Genomic DNA, 20,667 nt, shown 5'->3' on the forward strand with positions numbered 1-20,667 from the left:
GAAAACCCCTAGCGCTTTACCCAAATTGAAACTTTTAACTTTTTATGTTGCTGTATGCTTTATTTTTGTATATTCCTTTTTCTATATTATAGTCACATTTAAGGACAAACTCTATACCTCCAATTTTTTCAAATAAAGCTCTGGAGAGACAAAACCGAATACTATTTCTATCTAGCACAAAAGATTTTAACCATTTTATTTTGAAGACAGCATTTAGACATTCAAAATCGATTGCTTGTAAGCCACTTTCTTTATATTCTTTAATAAATTCAGATTTTTTTATATTGTGAACTCGGTTTTTCCAAATGTAATTAAAGTTTAGTTGATTAATTATTTTGATAGTTGCATCTGGTATAGCCATAGAATAAGCTGGGTAAATACATCCTGCTAATGATTCAATTTTGGTTAAGTATGTCCTTCCAAATACTGTTTTATTTTGTTTTACTTTGAAAAATTTTATCATCAATATTTAATGTATGACACATGCCTAACATGTGACTGCCGAAAAATAGGCCGACCAGATGTAGACGCGTTGTGCACATGCGTAGAAGCCACTTGACCCGATAGCGTTCCGGATACGTATTGCGCAGTGATATGCTCTGCGCGGGTTTGGCCGCCATGATGGTGAGCAGAATCCAGCTCGTAAACATGTCCTCGGCACACTGCTCAGCCATTAATCGCTGTAATAGACGGTTCAAGAGACCAGATTTGTAATTTTTCAAGTTCCCCTAAAACGAAGTCAGCTATGTGTGATAAAAATGTAGATTTTATAACACTGGTTGTTGTAAATAAACAGGACATAGGACAGTTGAATAGTAGTTGAATTCATGACAAGTCAGTGATGATGATTTAGATTATAGTCTATCAAATGTATTAACAATTCCATTACTGAAATAAATGTTGCATTGTGTAAATAATTCCAGTACTCCAGTTTACAGTGGAATGGTGCCATGTATGGTCATACCAGCATTTGCAGGTTACTTTGTTATAGTGTAATTATATAAATACTGAATAATATATAATAATGTTGCTTGTTAAGCCTTAGTAACACTGTAAGGAAGGAAACATTTTTAATTTTGGAATTTATTTGAATATTTTAATTACAGTTATGATTTATTATTTTGTATTTTGATTAAGCGTTGGTAACACTGTTCTTTCATACTGCAGCTCAGGTGTTTGACATCAACATGTAGGCCATATTTCTGCAGTATAACATATTTTTACACATTTATATAAGTACATATGTATTCATTTTATTCAGTAAATAAAATTCATCCATTTTATCAAAGTGTATGCACAGTGTGTAACTTAATACATTGTACACTATTGTCCGCCTAGCCCCGCCCACCTCTCTTGCTCACCAACATGGCGGACTTTCGCCTCCATAGCGTACTACACTCTGTTCCATTCATTTGCGGTTGAGTTGTGCCACCCTTTTTATTGTAGACTCCTTAGTCTGTACGTCCCCCGTTCAACTGTCCAATGAGCACGCAGAACTCACGTGGACCGTACGGAGCAAGCACATGCGCCGTGCTTACAACGCACGCACGTAGTGCGCACTGATTTCTGCAGTACATATAAAAGCCAAGCCGGACATTTCGTCGCCAAGATGCCGAAGACAAAGAAGGGGTCAGCTGCATCTGCAGCACAAAAGGCAGCGCATGCGGCCAGAGAGGCCCAAAAACGGGCCGCGGCGGATGAGAGGGCCAGAGAGGAAGAGGAAAGGAGGACCGAAGAAGAGTCAGATGGTGACGCCATGTCTGAACATGAAGAGGGTGCTGCTGGTAGATCGGGAAGAGGGTCACACGAAGAAGGGGGTGTGAAGGCCAACTGCTCCTTCTCGGCGAAAAATGAGGAGCGCCTGGTTGAGTTCTTCTCGGTCAACCCGGCCTTTTACGATAAGTCGCACCCAAATTACCAGAACCAGCAAGAGAAGGATAAACTCTTGGAGCAGCTGGCCAAGGAACTCCACACAACAAGTAATCTCATTTTCCACATGTTGCTGTCTACATGACATTTCAGGAGAAACATGCATGCTTTCATGTGTAAACTCTTTCATAAGCACAGTTGTCAAAGTAGCACTGTACCATACATATCATGTACCATGGATTATCTGAGCTGTTGGCATTGTCAATGATTTGGTACTTTCTTTTTCCGTTCCACAGTAAAACAGATCCAAGGCTGGTTCAAACACATGCGGACTTCAGTGGGAAAACTCTACAAGACCAAGTCAGGGCAGCCTACCCAAATTCTCACAGCAAGGAAGAAATGGCAACTCGAGAATTTCACCTTCCTGAAGGCCCACATTGTCCCACGCACCTATACTGTAAAGACCACACTGGTAAAGATTTTATACAGTTATTACATGGATATCCATGTCTAGTTTGTAAACATGACATTGCAATACACAATTGGACATTTTACGTGTAATATATTATGATACAAACATGTAATCATTCATTTTTTAAATTTCAGAACATGTAAATTGAAGTAAGGAAACTTAATTTTCGCTTTTCAGCGGGAGGAGACGGGCGAGCAAAGACTGAATGAAGAGTCACTACACTCGATCCCCACCAGGCCAGCATCTGTATCTCCCTCCACCTCCGCGGCCGGCCGCAAGACCAAACCTCCAGCCTGCAAGAAGTCTAAGATCGACCTTCTTATGAATTTCTTGGACAGGCCCAGGCCCGAGGTCGTCCTGAGTAAACAGGTATTTAATGTTAATATTAATGGTGTGAAATGCACATTACAGTTTGCTCTATTTACAGTATATTGCATGTATAAATATATAATATAAACATAAAAGTATATAATATAGATATTTATACATATATATTTAGATCCATGCACATCACATCTTACAAATTGAAAAGCATATAATATAAACACCACATTGGTGTTTATATTATATACTTACCTTTACATACCTGTGTGTTTGCAGTTTGAGACAATTGCTGCTGCCCCTGCACCCCGACAACCAGACGAGCGCACAGCATTTAGCCAGTGGATCGTGGCCAGGATGTCAGGGATCCCCCACGATAGGTGGGATGACTTCCAGTTGGCTGCTATGCGCCTGATGCAGGACTACAGCAGGCCCCGACCCAACACTGACTTACTAATAAAAGCACCGGATGATGACGGGTGGTGAATTTATAGCAAAATGTATAATTTTCATTGTTTAAAAGACTAAAAAAAAAACAACCGTGTCCAAAACATTCACTTCATCGTAGGTTCAAACTTCACTGTACAAACATCATATCCAGTATGTATTCTTCCATTGTACTACTATACCTCATGATTATTTTTTCTTATACCACATTCTCATCTGCCTTAAAACAAGTCTTTCATCATGTCAAGTCAAAATTGTTGTAAATATTGTTGCATTCCAATAAAAAAAAATAGTTTGTTACGTTGCATATATATATATATATATATATATATATATATGTATGTGTGTTTTTTTGTTTTTTTTACCTAAAGACAAATAAAACCTGATCCCACAGCCTTAAAAGACAGGTAAGTTTTTGTCATGTGAAGTGAAAATTGTAAATAGCTTTTCAATAACAAGTGTAAAAAACCCAAAACAAAACAAAAAGTCAAACTTTGGAAGCAGATGCAACAAATCCACCATCTCTGCGAGTATAAATACACACGTGAAGATTGCACAATGCAGTGTCCCCTCTACTGGAGAGGTTGTTTGAGCTCAAAAAGTCCCGTTCCCCCTTTGACGACCTTCCCGACCACCAGGCAGGCTGATGGCGACGCGAGCTGATCACGAGAACCTGAAACACGAAAACAACGTCAGCCGTCATGCCCCCTTTTAGCCTTCTGTGGCAAAACATGTTTTTTTTTTTTTTTTTTTTTGCTCCTGTGTCATTGCTCACCCAGCATGGTAGCTTGTTTGAGGAATTTGTAGCTGGTCTCAAAAGTCATCTGCTGCAGAGGGGAGGAGTTGGACCTGATGGCATGGCGGTTCAACGGCTTATACACCCCCTCAAAGCACATGTAGTCTGCTACCAGCGACAAATGTCTGGGGTCCACCTCGATCCCTGAAGGTAGATGGAAAGGTATCAAGGCACGTCAGCGTGGTTCTGAGAGTGTCACGGTCTGTTTTGTGTATGTTATATGTACCGTAGACAGCAAAAACGTCTTTAATTTCCTTCTCGATGACTTTGAGAGCCACCTCGATTCCATAGGTGTTAGCCATGGCGTGGACCTCGTTGGAATACAGCCTGTTGATATCCAAGACCTAGACGAATGTACAACAATGATCATCACCATAGCCCGTTAAAGTGGTCTTAAAATGTTTAAACACTGTTAACTGTGAATTACAGCAATATTAGGAACAAGATGAGTGTAACTGCCTCATCATGACTGAAAAAGCAGAATACATTGGATTCTCAGATATTCACGCATTTTTGGTCACAAAAAAAAAAAAAAAAGTCAGAAAAAGGCAATTTTTTTAACCAGTTAAAAAAAGGCCCAGTTTTTAGCCCAAGTTTTACATGTTTGTCATTATGCTTCACTGATAATGTTTTGTTCCGCAGGCGTTGAGATTTCTGTCCTTGAATGCACCATAGTTGCTGTGATACGTAAAAGTGAAAATTATCAACCCCTTCTCTTCAATTACCATTGTTCACTCACGATTAGGGGTGCCACGTGCCATTAGGTTCAAGAGACAATACGATACACGAGATTGGGTCTGCGAGAACGAGATGACACGCGATTTTACCATTATTTTTAATAAAAGTACAATGAAAAAATATGACTCGACAAACACTTTAATTGAACCGAGTCACAAAACAATGCAGGTGCATTTTGAAATGTTTGTTGTCCCCCAAATTATTTTCTAAAAGATATTATTGTCAACATTATTTGAGACCAAATTAATAACAACAATAATAAATATTTATATATTAGGTGTGTCATGAATCATGATACAGGTACATTTTAAAATGTTTTACAACTTCGCATGCATGGCCTAAGCATGATGCTTCGAACTGTTGATCAAATTGAAACGAAAACAAAAAATTATTACTTCAAATAATGACGGCAGTTGTAGCTGCTGCTACTAATTATTTATGTTGATGTGTAGTTATGTAAAGACATGTAAAGTCGATTGAAGATACTTTATGTTTACGCTAAAAGAACTACAGTTCCCATATTGTGCAGACTGCGGAAGCAGGAAGTAGGTTGGAATTAAACTCTACGATCAAATGTCATGCCGCAATCGGGTTTTGATTTGACAAATCTTAACTGACTTTGATCAAATGTGCAATTCCTGCAGCTTCTGCTTGGACATTTAACACGGCAGCAGCTGTTGACCGCCGAAAAAAAAAAGCAGTCACACGTCGAGAGCGAGTGATGCTGGGAACACCGAGAGCAGATTGTATTCCAAGGGTTATAGCGTGGATAATGTGCGATTCCAATCCTGCCTGGCGCGCTACCATAACATGTGTATTATCATTCACAATAGTGATGCCATAGCTCACAGTCTGAGACTTCTGGCTGCCCTCTTCCTTTTCTCTAAACAAGAAATATTGTCACGTTTTAACACAAAATTTTGCGATACCCCCTACTCACGACAATCTATGTTTATCAATCCATCTTTTATGCTGCTTATCCTCATGCTGGTGCCTATCCCAGCTGACTTCTGGTGAGAGGTGGGGTACACCCTAGACTGGTCACCAGCCAATCGTAGGGCACATATAGACAAACAACCATTCACAATCACATTCATACCTATGGACAATTTAGAGTTGCCAATTAACCTAACATGCAAAAAACCCACACACGCACAAGGAAAACATGCAGACATGACCAATGGAGAGTCGACCCCAGCTCTCTCAGATCTCCTGACTGTGTGGCCAAGATGCCTAGCCACCTGGCCACCGTGCAGCCCAATCTATGTTTAATCCATGTTAAATATGTCTCACACACTTATTAAGTATAAAATGGTGAATGAAATGCTTTCTGCGAAAAAAGCGCCTATTTTTGGAGAAAAACAATGTCTCCGGAGAATTATTTTTTTTTGCAGGACCGTAAATGTTGAATCATGAATTAGTGTGTATTCACTGTATTTAACAGCATCAATTTGTCTACTGTCTATTGTCATTTTAATTGACACTAATATATTGTTTAATTACGCTCCATATAAATAAAATGATGTGTGTGTTAAACTTGACAGGCGTTCAAGAAAAGAAGAGCTACATACATCACTGTGCTTAAACATTTCGTGCATGTTGATGCCCTCTGTGTTGAGAAGCATCTCTTTTGCTCCAGTCTTGGTGGTGCTTTCACTCAGCAGGCAGCGAGTTAGGCCCTTGGTTTCCATAATGATGGCGCTCTGGGCCAGTGTTGACAGCACTGACGTCAGGTCAAAGTGCACATTGTTCAGAGGTAAAGCCAGATCAACCTGTCAACAAGGGTATAGTGCATTCGAGTTAACATAATGAACCTTTGCTTTTTGCTCTCAGTCCATATTTATACATATGCATATAAATGGTACAGGCTCATTTTAATAAAAGTTCAAAAAGGTAGAGAAAATGCAACATACAGAAAAGGTGACATAAGTGCAAAAGCAGTTGAGAACGGTGCAAACTTACTTCACACCAGAGTTCATGTTTGGAGTCGTAGCGGTAGCCTTCTATTGCCGAGTTGGAACTCAGAACAGAGTTCACTCTCATGGCATCCAAGGACACTTTTCCTCTCACACTTGTTTGTTTCTTTTTGGGCTGCAACCGCACATCAGTAGACTCTGTCTGGGAATCCTCCACGGTATTCTCAATCTCCTGCACCTCTTCCTCTTCCTCCCCCAGATCCTCTTTCTCTTCACCTTCCTCGTCGCCTTCTTCCTCGCTTTCATAATCAACCTGGAGAGGAGGAGAGAAAAGACATGAGTGCTGGCCCTGTGCTTGTCGAGCACCCGTGAGTCAGTGAAACGCAATTGTTGCAGCCTCCTTTTTCCCCCGTGGCTGCTGAGAGGTGAAGGCATGGGTCCTCGCGTTTGTGACGCGCTTGAAAGAGATGCTCTGCTTCAGAATTATTTTTGTGTGGTTTATTTATTGCTGAGACCAGGATATGGAAAGTATGACAGACTATGGTATAGAATAGCGCGTAAAATCCAGTCAACAAAAATACGGCTTCCTAGCCTTTTCTCTCTCCTCCTCTGTGGCACAAAAAAAGTGTATGCCCTACTGCTTCTGCACACGCCCGCCAATGACCATGTGACCACACCCTCTACACCTCTACAGACAGCAACCTAATCCTTATCTCCTACAGCAAGTCCTCGTCGAGCACCAGGGAGTCAGTAAAACGGCAGTCTCCGTCCAGCACCCGTGAGTCACGGAACTCAAATCTTTGTTCGCACCTGTGAGTAACTGAAACTCAAGTCTTCACTGAGCACCTGTGAGTCAAGTCAGTGACTTCCAGTCTTCGTCACACCACGAGTCTGTGATACTCAAGTCTTTGTCGAGCACCCGAGAGCGAGTGACACTTGAGTCTTATAAATTAGTTGTGTTATCCTGTTAAAGAAAAACTGCACTTTTAATGGAATTTGGCCGATCACCCACAATCCTGATGTGAAACATGAACCTTTCCCTTTTCTGTGGGTTCTGAAGAGAGGAAAAACAGCGAGCATGACGGAGCTAACAACGCATGTAATGGGACAGACCTATTTTGACTATAAAGCCCTCTAAAAAACCTCTAACAACGTTTCATGTTTTTTTTATACAGTACATGCTGTGGCAGGCACATTCATGAAAACTATAGCAACCCATAGCAACTAACGCTACTTCCGTCAACAACAGTAGCATTGGAAGCGCATGTGTCTCTTTACTAATCATGGCAGACTTCGAGAGAGCCACCGCCGACGAATACTTTTGGACTAAGGAGGATCCAGAACCTTACCTTTTTGAGCATGCATATGTGTAGGATGAGCTACAGGTTTTAAAAGCTGAGCGGGCAAGAAGAGAGTGAAACGTCGGAGCAGACGGGGCCCGAGAGAGTCTCGACTGACATGACTTGGTGGCGTAAATGTGGTGCTTGCCAAGCCATGCCGACAGAAATCAAGTGTTTCTGCTGCACTGACTGGCACACAGTGTTACCATCGACAGAAAGGCTTTGTGTGTATGGCGAGGACACTGTGGCATTGCATCACAACGAAAGAAGAATTGCTAGCATTAACAAACCCTGCAGTGGTAGAAACTTTTTTCCACCTGCCCAAAATCAACCGGAAAAGATGCCCCAGACCAGCTGGACCAGACGGACAACTGTAAGTCACATTGCTTGATATCACAGCAATATAAACAGTCCATCTAGCCGTGTACAAACACAACATGGAATGTGGGCTAATACAGATAGTTTGGTTGTCTATTCGTAGTTGTTCATATGCTTGTTTCTGTTTCCCAGTCAGTACAGACTGGTGTCCTATCACATTGTTTTGGAGTGGTCTGTTACCTCTCCGTGGTATATATTATATATCTTTTGTATTAAATTCATCCTCATACTTCCTCTTCTTGTTTGTCCTGTCTTTTGACATCGGATGCGTCAGCGTCTCCTTCATTGCCCTGGTCATCAACAATCTCTTTCGCATGCTCTTCCTCTCCATCATCCCCCTGACGATAGAAACATGGCAACAGAACATCAGACAAACACTGGTGAATCATGATGGTGAATCATGTATTAATGTAAATATGTACCCCTGCTGCAGCGGCCGCTCCATCACCATCGTTGTCTTTGTCCCCAGGGGAGGCCTTCCTCGTCTCCACAGCGATGGACGCCAACTTGGCGCTACGTTTCTTAATGGCATCAAGGAGGAGCCGGAAAAATCTGAGGAAAGAGACCAGTACCGTAAATTAAACACAACTTATATGTGATATATATGCCACATCAACATACACGTACATACAGTGTGTGTGTGTGTGTGTGTGTGTGTGTATGTCAAGTTACCACTGTACAAATGACAAAAAATACCAGCAGTGCTTCAGTACCTTCCTGCTTCTCTCTAGCCTGACAAGTCAACAACTGCGTAGTCCATGACAATTCCAATCACAGCGACAGTAGATACAAATAACTTTGGTCTTGTTGAAAGAGCCATCTGTCAGGGCTTTGAAGCTAACATCAAAAATACCTTTGTTTCTTCACTTCTGCTCAATATTTGCTCCCGCTTGTAATTCCACGGTCACCACTGCTTCCTCAAACTACAGCGTTGGCCGAGCGTCAAACTGGATGTGTGCACGTTAATCGCGTGGGGGAAAAAAAAAAAAAAAAAGTGCCAGAGGGAAACTTCTGTCAACACGTTACACGCTGCGGTCCGCACTTTGAACACCCCTCCTGGTCTAACTAGAAGAATCTTAATTGCAAACCTAGTTTCCATGTAGTGGAGGATCTGTTGGGGTGAGAGCAGCTTATCTTCAGAGTAGCGGTCAGGCTGAAGGAAGCTGAAAGTGATTTTAAATGTCCGCGTTTTAGAGTGATGGCTACCCTCGATGCGCAGCATCTCTACCACATCCACTTTCTGCAGCACCTGCTCTCAAACACACACACACACACACACACACACACACACACACACACACACACAGCAATGAATGTAAAGAAAACAACAGATGTCAGACGAGCAAACACAAAATGAGTGCAGCAGATCTTACCTCAGCCAAGCACACCCTGCTAAGTTTCCTACGGAGTTTCTGGGCTCGTTTCAAGGCCTTCTTATTGTTCAGCACTGGAATGCTCATCATGGGAGTCTTGATGTTGGAGCTGGCCACCATCAGGATCTCTCTCAGTCTGTCACACATCCATTGGTAACATTTAAAATGCATAAGGAACATTCATAGCCACACAGATACATATAATATACAGTCTTTCCCACAGGACTGCCATCTATCTGTGGTGACGGGGGATTGCGGCAGGTGGACAGGGGTGTCAGTTGTTTAATTTGCTTAACTGAACATGGCATGTAATTTTGTACAAAAGGATGAAAAAACATTCTTTAGTAGTATTAACATTTTAACAATTCAGGTTTTTCTCATTACATTATGCCTTTTTTCTCATTTAAATTTTTTTGCAGTTTTAATTTTTCTACTGTTTCTACAATGTGCCACAAGCCCATAATAAAAAAGAGCAGTGGTCCGAAAATGGCCCCTGGGCCACATTTTGGACACCACAGGTTTTCATATTTTACCGGGAAAGCCAAGTGTTGCCAATCGACGGAAGGGTGTCTCCAACCGCTAGTTTATTAAGTACAAACATTCTTATAAAATTTATTATATTTGAATAACTTAAGAATTCACATTAACATTAACATTTTATTTATTTACAATTTTTTTATATGCCAACGTACTCATTTGTGCTTCAAATTTCACAGGTTCACTCTATACTGTTTTTTCAAAAACATTAATAATCATGCTATTTTACAGCCGATTAGTAAAGAAAAACGCATATTTAAGCACATTTTATGTATTTTTGGCTTAAATTAAGCATTTTCAAGCAGAAAAATGTCTATATGGAGTAAAATACCAGTACAAGGTATTCAGAAAACGCATTCAAAGATGCGATGATATGTCGTATTCTACACTCGTCAGTAGGTGTCAGTAATGTTACATTGATGAGACTAGCCATTTGATGATGAAATAGCCATTGAAGGAAGTACTGTCCAGAAACTGAAAGTAAAAAAAGGAACAACAAGGAACTCTCCCAATGCCAACATGTTAGTCTATATTATGTCTTATTTATGTCTTCCTGTATGTGCTTTATTTTCTCTTATTGTGTCTACTATATTGTGCAATGAGTGTTAAGGTGACTGTAGGGGTGTTATTTAATCTTTCTTCCATGTTAAAAACTGTATTTACGAATAGACAATTAAATTATCTGTGTTAGCCCACATTTCATGTTTTGTTTGTACATGGGCCGATGGACTGCGTAGCTGTGATATCAAGCACTAGCCACCACTACATTGCGGATAAAACTATACCGCGCATGCATAAAGAAGTAAATGGGTGAGTTTTCCTCATACCTACTGTTGCTGACTATTTTTCCTCTGTTTTAATAATATTACTTCATCAAGCCTTTTCTAACATTCCACACTACAAAAGTATGTATGATTCGTGTTGATATCGGCTCAATATCGGTATGGGTCGATACTCAAAACTGCAATATCGGCATCGTATTGGAAGTGGAAAAGTTGTATTAGAACATCCCATTTATAAATAAGGAATCCTACTTTGCGGAAATTGATTTATCACAGTCGAGTCTGGAACCAATTAACCACGATCAACAAGGGATTGCTGTTCACTTATGACAATTTGACAGTTATACAGCTAAGCTATCCACAATGTGAAGACATTGTTACCCTAACTTATTGGACTTCATAGAAAACCATGCAAGATTACCGAGGTATTCCCAAGGTGACGTTCATCTCTCCCCTGCCGGCAAAGTGGAAGGTGTTGAGGGTCATTTGGGTGGAGGGCTCACCGATGGACTGAGCTGCCAGCAGACCCACTGCCTCCCCTGGATCACAAAGTGACCTCTGCCACTTGTACTGCAACAGCTGTTTGAATCTGACAGGGCAAAAAAGCTATTCAATGTTTGTTTGCTGAATTAGTATCATGTGCTGCACATACCTGTCACCGTCGCTTGTCCTCTCTCGATTCTGCAAGTATTTCTCAGTGATATCATGAAAGCTTTCAGAGACTGAGCCAAAGCTGACATCAGGCCTAAACAGGCCCAGGCTGGGCTCTGGGCAGCGGGAGGACTTTCTGGTGTATTTGGATCGTCCAGCGTCATCAAGAGAACGCCACTGATCAATCAGCTGTACAGAGATACAGAGTACAGATAAAAAGGAATGTCACACTGAAGGTGACAAGACTGAGAAGATGAGAGGGACACCTGCAGAACAGCCGCGTCTCTGCCATACGCATCTACTGCTCCTCGTTCCGTATGCTTCAGTTTGGCCAGCTTCTTTTGGGAAAACAACAGGAAAGCTCCTAAATCAAATTTTAGTAAAGGAAACAGAAAATCAGTCACAGTGGAGCACCCAAACCTTAACACCCGAAAAGTTCAAAATAAACTTCTATCCTTCTCCAATCTTCCACGTAACTTTTGGGTTGTTTTGTGGATTTGGGGGTTTTGTGATGCCTACACAGAAATGTACCAGTCATGGCAAAAAGGATGAGCGTGACCGCAGACTAGAAATGGGGCTTATTGTGAAATATAACGTGTCTGGCGGAGTGCTCAGTGCAATGTCAGCAATACAATACGTAGTCGTCGCTACACTGAGGAAGGATGTTACTTTTGTCCTTTTTCGTTCACCTTTTAACTGTGGTGTCTGCTGAGCGCAAGTAACACATTTCTGAGGAACGTGAAAGTGAAAAGTGAAGAGAAATTATTCCTACCTGTATTAATACACAGAAAGTAGATAAATCAACATTGGTTGGATGTTTGACTGCTGTGACCATCATGAAGGATAAAGATGGTATCTTTGAACATGTGAAAGGATCTTCTATGAAATGGACAGTGATAACTAAGCAATGTAGTGGTGTCATTATTGAGACTTCCCCTTTCCAATAAGTCTGTCCCTTGCAACACCCCTTTCAGTGTGCAAAACAAAACTCGACTTAGAACAGCGTCATACGAACGGAACTCCTGCATATTTATCCATGTTTAATGAAAGTGACAGTGAAATGTAAAACAAGTAATACGTTATGTGCGGACATTTGTTACGTACCTCGGCGGGGACAAACTAATTCTCTCTTTGCTTTCCAGCGTTGGATGGCTCCAAAATGTTGACTGGCACTCCGAGCATCCAGGCGTGATAACACCTCATCCAAGCCCTGGGACCTCCTTATTACCTACACACGCACGATTGGAAATCAAATTTGCATGATGTACAAAAAACAAATACACATTTCTGACCGAACCTAAAATAAAGGCACCAACAATTAGGGGTGTCCCAATCCGATGTTTATATCCGGCCGATATCAGCAAAAACAAAAAAAAATGAATATCTAATTATATCAGCCTTATATCAGTTAATATTGGTGTCAACATTTCATCCATTTCTTGTGCCTTTTGCTCTATTTTTACCATTCTTGCTGTTTTGTTAATTTTATTTTGTTTCTGCAGCGATGCAATGACAAATAAGCCACGAGCCACGAGCCACGGCTTGTCCCCCGAGCCACTCTTTGGCTTTCCTTACTTTTGTGGACCTTCGTCAGGGTCGGGTTTTTGGCGTCGGCTCTACGATCAAACTACAACTCGGCTTGTTGGCTCAGTATCGTCGGCGAGCGATGGGAGTTGAGAAGAGAGGGACTGGTCAATGCAGTACAATAGTCAGCCCTAACGTCCCACAGCTCATAAAAATTTTGGAGGTGCACGTCTATGGAGTTATATTTATGCATTCATTTTGAGGTAGCAAATGCAGCTGTTGAGCTCAGGCACATCGCTGTGCTCTGTCACTCACTCTCTCTTTCGCTTGTCGAACGGTTAGGCAAGCTGGTGTACGTGCACTGGTACCTCTGGTCGGGTTTTGGGGACGGGGCTCCTGGCTGGAGCTTGGGGGTTGCGTGCCTCTCCGGGAGGGCACCGATGTAATAAATGTTTCTTTCCCCCCGAATAACAGCACAGTCCCAAAGATCGACTATTGGCTTGCAATCAACTGGTTGGTGACCCCTGAAATAAGTAATAAAAGTATGAATGATTTGTGCTGATATCAGATTGATATCAGTATAGGCCAATATTCAAGAATGCAATATCGGTATCAGATTGGAAGTGAAAATCAGGACATCCCTACCAACAACAGGGACTTTAGAGAGCATGTAGTTTTTTTTTGTTTTTTTTAGCAACATAACCTGTGTGTAGTAAATATTTATCCCCAGGGGCTGTGTTGAAGCACAGTGGGGCCCATTAACTACACTTTTGCTGTGGCAGCCATTTTGGCCAGTGGCACCCACTGAGGAGGATGCACTGAATTTGACAAGGCTGCCATTGTTAACATGCTTGTCTATTCCAATATACAGTCGTCCGCCACGACATCGCGTGCCCTCTATCGCAATTTTTAAAAAAAACTATTAATTAATTGATCGCTGTGTTGTGGTTCAATATGGCTTAGTATTAGTAAAAGAATACATATTTCAGCAAATTGTATGTACTGTATTATTTGCCAAAATTAAGCATTTAATCATAAAATGGCTCAGTGAATGAAATTACAAATATAAAGCATTCAGAAGATGTGATATATAGTGTAATATCTGTGACTTGTTGTGTGCACCTTTAAGAAGCGGGACCTAGGAAGTGACGTGTGTGTTGACTGTGTTAAGATGAGTATTAGAAGTGTGGAGAGGGCAGTGACTGGTGTGAGTTGTGGCTGACAGCAGCTACTGTGTGAATGTTCACTGCGTGTGTTCTGTGCTTGACAATAAAGCGATTGAAGTACATCGTGAGTCTCTCAACCACAAACAGCAGCATTATAGTATTGAGCCACCATAGGAAGTACGCTGTCAATGCTAACGTGTGCGTCTATGTTGTCATGTCTTATTTATGAATTATGTCTTGTACACTGAGTAACAAGAATGTAAAAGTGATTACAGGGGTGTTATTTCATGTCTTTCATGAAAGTCATAAAAAGGTTTTCTATGGTCTAACAACAAAAATAATCATATTTTCACTATTCATTTATCACGGTTGGATCTGGAACTGAGTAACCGCAATAAATGAGGAATGACTATATTTACATATGGCACATCTTCAACAACCTCACATATACCTCAAAGTTGTCCTCTATGAAGGGAAATTGTCTTGGCTGTAGAAACTGCGTCTTGGAGATTTCCAAGCCATCTTCACCATACAGGAACTGGACCACAGAGCCATCGCTGTCCCTCACTGTCAGATCATACTGTACCACCAAACCCTCCAGATGCTTTATAACACACCTGGAGAATAAAAAGGATAAGAAGGTACGTAAATAGTAATATGATGGCACAGAGGTACAGTATGAATGTATGCTTTTTTTTTTTTTTGCCTGAGCAGAAAGCTTTGTGTTACCTCTGCAGGTATCCTGATCGGGAAGTTTTTACAGCAGTGTCCACCAGTCCTTCTCTGCCAGCCATGCAGTGGAAGAAAAATTCCTGGAGTATCAAACCACAAGTTAATCTTGTCCAATCTTTGACAAATATTCCAGCGCATGCTGGCACACACCTGTGGTTTGATGCCAGTGAGGAACCTTCCGGAAACAAACCCCCCAGCACCAGGTGCTGGGTCATAGGGCTGGAAACAGGGCAACGACTTCCCAGAGGGCATCAGTGGAGGTCTACGGCCCTCTAACTCAATCTGACCTAACAGGCAAGATATCTAATACATACACACACATCATCAAGCTTGAGTCCCACTGGGTGCAAGGCTGTATGAATGTGGGGATACCTGCATGGTGTTGACAGTAGATCCCTTAGCACCTGATTGGACCATCAGCTGGAGGTTGTTGTCTGGGAAAGAGGTGTGAAGGCCAACTGGCATACAAACCTACAAAAGACAGAGGAATTATGACGCGCAAGGAAAACACAGGTATCCCACCCATTGTAGCATTTACTGTTTGTGTGTAGTACATATTTATCCCCAGGGGCCATGTTGGAGCACAATGGGGCCCATGAGCTACACCTTCAATGTAGCAGCCATTTTGGCCAGTGGCATCCATTGTAGAAGATGCACTGAATTTGACAAGGCTGCAACTGAAATTTAGTCCAGTGTTTCACAAATTTGGCACAACCTGTTCTCCCTGGCTCATAAACACTAATAGGAGTGAATGCAGCATGTCCTTCCAACTCCGTACAGTAGATGGCATCGATAAGAAGACACAGGAGGAGGGATCTATGTTCCCAATTTAGCCACTCTTGACGCTATATTTACACAATAATCCCTAACACTAGGCTACTCTTGTGACCGTAACCCACGCCAAGCTAAAACTCAACTCTTAACCCCCAATGGGACTTCCTGTATGGCCCCTCACTCAGCTCCCCTAGCACTGGAACATATTTACAGTAACACACACAAGCACGAGTCTTATTTATGTCTAATAGTTCTTATTTTCTGTTATGTCTGCGATATTGGATATAGGACTGTAAAGGTGACCATGGGGGTGTTATTTCATAATGTTAGAAACTGCATTCAGAAAGTCGTAAACAGGTTTTAAATTTCAAGCATATAATAGGGGTGACAGGATCAAAAATGTCCATTATTTCATCCATCCTTTTTCTAGAATGCAATGCCCATGAAGAGCAAGGATGTTTCGTAATGAGAGATACGGATGGTGGCGATAGTACTACTAGTGTTCTAAAACTTGACAGCTTACCTTGTTAATTTCATTGTTCACTTGGTTGGCCACTTCTTTGAATTTGTGGTCGGCCATGCTGAAGTCTCGTTGGTCCGGGTTGAGGTGAGCATCCTGCCAGCGGCTCTTAGCTTCTGCTTCATCCACGTTCGGGGGGAGGTTGAATGCAGCCTGGAGGGCCTGAGATGCAGAAAAAAGGAAGGAAGGATGATAATTGCTTGTGTCACTGAATATGTTTTGGCTACTGCTAACTCCGAGATGTAATTTTCCATGTGTGTAGTACATATTTATCCCCAGAGGCCATGTTGAAGCACAATGGGGCCCATTAACTACACTTTTACTGTGGCAGCCATTTTGGCCAGTGACACCCACTGAGGAGGATGCACTGAATTTGACAAGGCTGCAATGACTTGACATGACGGTGACTTTCTGCCATGTTGGCAACTGTAAGCCATGACTAGCAGTGTTTCCCATGCATTCATGGTGGCCCCTTACAAATTCATTAGGAGCATGGAAAAAGCTTTTAAAGGAATCTGTTTGCACACTCTCACAAATGCGTTGTTTATCAAAATACAGTCGTCCCTCGCCAATTCGAATTTCGTGGCTTCACTCTATCAAGTTTTTTTCTAAATATATTAATTAATAAATCACGCTGTTTCGTGGTTGACTGCAGCCTATTATCAGTAAAATAAATAAAAATAAAAAAGCAAATGCTACATAGTTTTTTGCATAAAGTCAGCATAGAAGCATAAAAATTGCTAAATTAAGTAAAATACATACATATGGTATTCAGAAGATGCATTTAAAGAAATTGTGACGATATGTAGTATTCTACACTGGTCACTGGGTGTCAGTAATGTTACTGTGATGTTCGGTGAGACACATGCACCAGACTTGATCACCGGAACAACAGGATTTTATTGCAAGTTTGAATGATCTCACAACAGGCACAATAATCACAAACACGGGCTACTGTTGTGGCCGTAATCCCCACCAAGCTAAAAGTCAACTCTGAACCCCCGATGTTACTTCCTGTCCGTTTACAGCAACACACATAAGTGTGATTCTTATTTATATCGTAAATGGCTTATTTTCTATTATTATGTATACTATATTGGGTAACATGAATATAAAGGTGTCTACAGGGGTGTTATTTCATGTCTACAGGGCTCTAATGATGGTAAAAACCGTATTTACTGTAGAAGGCCGTAAACAGGTTTTCAATGCTCTTACAACAAAAATATTCCATTTATAAATAAAAAATCCTACTTGACAGAAATTTACTTCAGTCGGGTCTGGAATAACGGCAATAAACGAGGGATTACTGTATCACTCGTCTCAACGAGCAGAAGGTTCTGCTGTGGGTCCCTCACATTTCTAAAAGTACCTGAAATCTTATTTGTGGCATTTAAAAAAAAAAATTCTAAAAGAAGCGACAGAGGAAAGTTTATTAGCATTTTTAAACATATTTGCTTTGCTTTTCATGTTAAAGCCCATGACCAATTATCTCCTCCCCACAGCCACAAATAAATTCTGTCCTGTGGGAAACACTAACTTGTAATTAGGATGACCTAAGAACTCACTTTTGTGCCAAGCTTCAGAGATTCTTGAATAATGCATGTCCTCCTGTTGTTGGCGCCCGGTTTCACCAGGATGTCTTCCACACCTGAAGAGATAAAGGAGTATGTGTACTGAAAGTACAAAAATAAAAAAAAGCCTTGTTTATTTTGAATTTACCCAGAGTGAATCCTCTGTACAACTGAAGATAAGCAGTGAAGAGTCGGGCCAGACAGCTGAGTAGCTGACCACTCGTCTGCCCTCCATAAAGCTCGTAGCAACAGTGGACCAGCCCATATGCCGAGGAGCCATAGTGAGCTTTGTCCAGAACCCCCACTAACAGCTCCCCTTGGCGGATCACCACCTGAAAGAAAGACAAGTATTTGCTGAGTAAATCGTTCAATGTAATGTGACAGCTTGCTGCGTGTCCATTTGCGCGCACCTGTGAGTCACACATGGTGTCGGGTCGATAGCCTGGAGCTGCTCGTGGGGGAACTTGGATCCATGCTTTGCCAGGAATTTTGGATTTTCCAAACAGGTTTAGAGGCACAGCCTTTTCTGGGATAACATTGAGTAGGAGGGTGGACACCACCTACCAGAGTAAACAGTCAGACATCTTAATTAAATATTAACGTAGTCGTGTGTAGCTACGCTGAGGAAGGATGCAACTCTTGCTGTTTTAGTGAACTTTTTTTCCTTTCATGATGTCTCCCAAGCATAAGGCACACTCTTCTGATGGCAATGTGTCAAAGAAAAGGAAAGTGAAAATGAAATTAGCCACGGTAAAATGTTCAGTGGAGAAATCAAAATTGGTTGCACGCCTGGTTCAAATGTTGCGGACAAAGATGGTATGTTTGAACATGTGACAGGATCTGCTCCTATTAAAGGGACGGTAATAAATAAGCAGTGTAGTGGTCTTCCTCCTCTCAATCTTGGTTCTCCCTCCACTGCAACACCCTTTCCAGTGTGCAACACAACCACAAGGATAAAAGTAAGGAGTTCTTTCTTTTCATTCTTGTATTTAATATTTTTATTGCTGTATTTTAAGTCCTTCAAGTGTTCTGTGTATAGTGTGGCTGACTAAGGTGTTCATTTAGGTATTTATAAAAGTAGTCTGCCAAAAAGGTGAGAAAATGTAAATGTTGAACTTTTTGCAAGTAAGGTATGAATGGCAAAAAAACATAAATTAATTGTTTTTAAGAGATATTTTCCCCTGCCCAGCCTCAGATTTAGAGGATCACCGGCATAAGTAAGACTACCTGCTTTCCCGTCCAGAGCTTCTGTGGTTTGAGTATAGCGGGTGCTAGCAGTTTAACACGGCCCGCTTTGTCAGTCAGTCCTCTGTACACAAGCTCTGTATACTGGTCTCTCGTGAAGAAACAGCCTCGGATTGTCATCCTGGTACCCGACACCATGTGGTCCTGGATCAGACCTGCTAAAGGCTTTCCATCCTGAGAAAGACGTGAGAAAGAAAAAGCTAGTAGCTAGTCATTTACACCAACAAGTTATTGATTCAGGTAAGAATTCTATGCTTCTACATGCACATAAATGACTCTACCTTGGGTACAAGGTACTGTTGGTTTGTGCTGACTAAAGTATAGGCCTCCGCTCGGCCAAGCTCGCTCTGGGGGAAATGAGCGTTCATCTCGTCGCCATCAAAGTCTGCATTGTACGCTTTGCAGTTGGCGTAGTGGAGTCTGAGGACCTGTTGTGGAAAATGGAAAAACAAACCTTGGACAATGGAGTAATAGACTAATAATAGACTACAGAGGTGGAGTCTTACCTTCTCTCCAGGCAAGATGCGTGCACAGTGAGCCTGTATTGACGGCCTGTGCAGAGTGGGCTGTCTGTTCAACAACAAAACATCTCCATTCTTAATATGACGGTTCACCTGGAGAAGCCCCGACATGTCACGTCAACTTCGCTTCCACTTTCAGCTCATCTGTTCAGCCACATGGCTTAGTACACACTCACAATTTTCATTGGCGTCTTGTGTGGGCCTGGACAAGGCGTCAGCAACTGCTTAGCAACCGCTTCTCTCTGTGCCAAGTTGGTTGGAGACAAGATTGTTCTCCTGCCATCCTCGCTTATCACCATGGTAGCACCGGGGTGGACGTTTGGCCCATTCAGGACGGCCTGACGAAGCTCCTTCACGTTCCACGGGGTGACAGGCTGCGGGTAGGTCAGCTTCGTGGCAAACACCTGAACAAAGTCATTTGAGAATCAGAGAGATTATGTGGTTTCCGTATATTATACTAACTATATCATTTACACCAAAAGGCCAACTTGTTGGGAGAAAATGATCAATCCAGGCATACCATTGGAATTCCTATTTCATTGGTTCCTATGTACATGTCGGGACAGATAACAGATCTGGCAGCGTAATCCACTCTTTTGCCCATCATATGTTTCCGGAACAATCCTTCCTTCTTCTCCAGGATCTGGAAAGGTAAAAAGAAACAATTAGTTGCAGGAATGTATTTGTTGAAGAACAAACAAAAGACAATGTAACATACAAGTAAATTGATTCAGGAAAAAAGGCACAGTCATGTGAAAACATTAGGACACCCCACGGAGGAACTATGCACTCACTATTAAACTACTACAGTACAGTGTACCAAGTGAGTACCAGGAAGTACGCACTACAGAGTGTGTAGTGGGTAATACTGCGTACACACTACTAAACTAAGTAACTGTAGTGGACTGAGTACTTACTGTACTACTTAGTGTAGAGCACTCACTATCAAATTACTAGTGCATACTACAAAGTATTTGGTAGAGAGTACTAGGTA

At 41.7% G+C, this 20,667-nt stretch overlaps 2 protein-coding genes and 3 non-coding genes across 7 annotated transcripts in view; 1 reads left to right on the forward strand and 4 right to left on the reverse strand.

Annotated features, from left to right (window-relative positions):
- Positions 1–1,120: 1,120 nt before the first annotated feature.
- polr1a (RNA polymerase I subunit A) overlaps positions 1,121–20,667 on the reverse strand; it is a 37,181-nt gene continuing 17,634 nt past the window's right edge. Inside the window, exons 11-37 of one of the 3 annotated variants that reach the window (XR_008572811.1) lie at positions 20,194–20,316; positions 19,850–20,077; positions 19,659–19,766; positions 19,434–19,580; positions 19,135–19,326; positions 18,318–18,467; positions 18,056–18,239; positions 17,902–17,984; positions 16,340–16,498; positions 15,415–15,513; positions 15,193–15,345; positions 15,040–15,122; positions 14,762–14,927; positions 12,725–12,848; positions 11,887–11,984; positions 11,622–11,809; positions 11,391–11,558; positions 9,651–9,786; positions 9,366–9,526; positions 8,700–8,829; positions 8,508–8,615; positions 6,606–6,872; positions 6,215–6,415; positions 4,132–4,249; positions 3,885–4,049; positions 2,928–3,782; positions 1,123–2,698 (exon numbers count right to left, since the gene is read on the reverse strand). Coding sequence is in view for 2 of the 3 variants with exons in the window: in XM_054791215.1 (XP_054647190.1) it covers positions 3,682–3,782; positions 3,885–4,049; positions 4,132–4,249; positions 6,215–6,415; positions 6,606–6,872; positions 8,508–8,615; positions 8,700–8,829; positions 9,366–9,526; positions 9,651–9,786; positions 11,391–11,558; positions 11,622–11,809; positions 11,887–11,984; positions 12,725–12,848; positions 14,762–14,927; positions 15,040–15,122; positions 15,193–15,345; positions 15,415–15,513; positions 16,340–16,498; positions 17,902–17,984; positions 18,056–18,239; positions 18,318–18,467; positions 19,135–19,326; positions 19,434–19,580; positions 19,659–19,766; positions 19,850–20,077; positions 20,194–20,316 (3,840 nt within the window). In the remaining variant the exon portion in view is untranslated. Of the gene's footprint in view, positions 3,783–3,884; positions 4,050–4,131; positions 4,250–6,214; positions 6,416–6,605; positions 6,873–8,507; positions 8,616–8,699; positions 8,830–9,365; positions 9,527–9,650; positions 9,787–11,390; positions 11,559–11,621; positions 11,810–11,886; positions 11,985–12,724; positions 12,849–14,761; positions 14,928–15,039; positions 15,123–15,192; positions 15,346–15,414; positions 15,514–16,339; positions 16,499–17,901; positions 17,985–18,055; positions 18,240–18,317; positions 18,468–19,134; positions 19,327–19,433; positions 19,581–19,658; positions 19,767–19,849; positions 20,078–20,193; positions 20,317–20,667 lie in introns of all 3 variants that reach the window. The other 2 variants (XM_054791215.1, XM_054791216.1) reach the window with 2 other exon arrangements.
- On the forward strand, positions 1,335–3,414 carry LOC129189507 (uncharacterized). Its single transcript, XM_054791242.1, has 4 exons — positions 1,335–1,979; positions 2,166–2,341; positions 2,519–2,710; positions 2,942–3,414. Exons 1-4 carry the CDS (start codon positions 1,610–1,612, stop codon positions 3,146–3,148), a joined length of 945 nt encoding a protein of 314 aa, XP_054647217.1. The 5' UTR covers positions 1,335–1,609; the 3' UTR covers positions 3,149–3,414.
- LOC129190468 (small nucleolar RNA SNORA5) lies at positions 13,846–13,982 on the reverse strand. Its single transcript, XR_008573041.1, has one exon. It is a non-coding gene; the product is annotated as a small nucleolar RNA SNORA5 (small nucleolar RNA).
- LOC129190469 (small nucleolar RNA SNORA5) lies at positions 15,582–15,718 on the reverse strand. Its single transcript, XR_008573042.1, has one exon. It is a non-coding gene; the product is annotated as a small nucleolar RNA SNORA5 (small nucleolar RNA).
- Positions 16,587–16,723, reverse strand: LOC129190467 (small nucleolar RNA SNORA5). The gene has a single exon (XR_008573040.1). It is a non-coding gene; the product is annotated as a small nucleolar RNA SNORA5 (small nucleolar RNA).

The sequence above is a fragment of the Dunckerocampus dactyliophorus genome, chromosome 11 (genome assembly GCF_027744805.1).
Source record: "Dunckerocampus dactyliophorus isolate RoL2022-P2 chromosome 11, RoL_Ddac_1.1, whole genome shotgun sequence".
Taxonomy (NCBI): Eukaryota; Metazoa; Chordata; class Actinopteri; order Syngnathiformes; family Syngnathidae; genus Dunckerocampus; species Dunckerocampus dactyliophorus.

Excerpts from the sequence above, each read along its gene's own strand:
- LOC129189507 (XM_054791242.1), top strand. The coding sequence starts at position 1,610 with ATGCCGAAGACAAAGAAGGGGTCAGCTGCATCTGCAGCACAAAAGGCA. Across the intron at positions 1,980-2,165 it reads CAAGGAACTCCACACAACAA|TAAAACAGATCCAAGGCTGG; the intron begins GTAATCTCATTT and ends TCCGTTCCACAG. Across the intron at positions 2,342-2,518 it reads ATACTGTAAAGACCACACTG|CGGGAGGAGACGGGCGAGCA; the intron begins GTAAAGATTTTA and ends TTCGCTTTTCAG.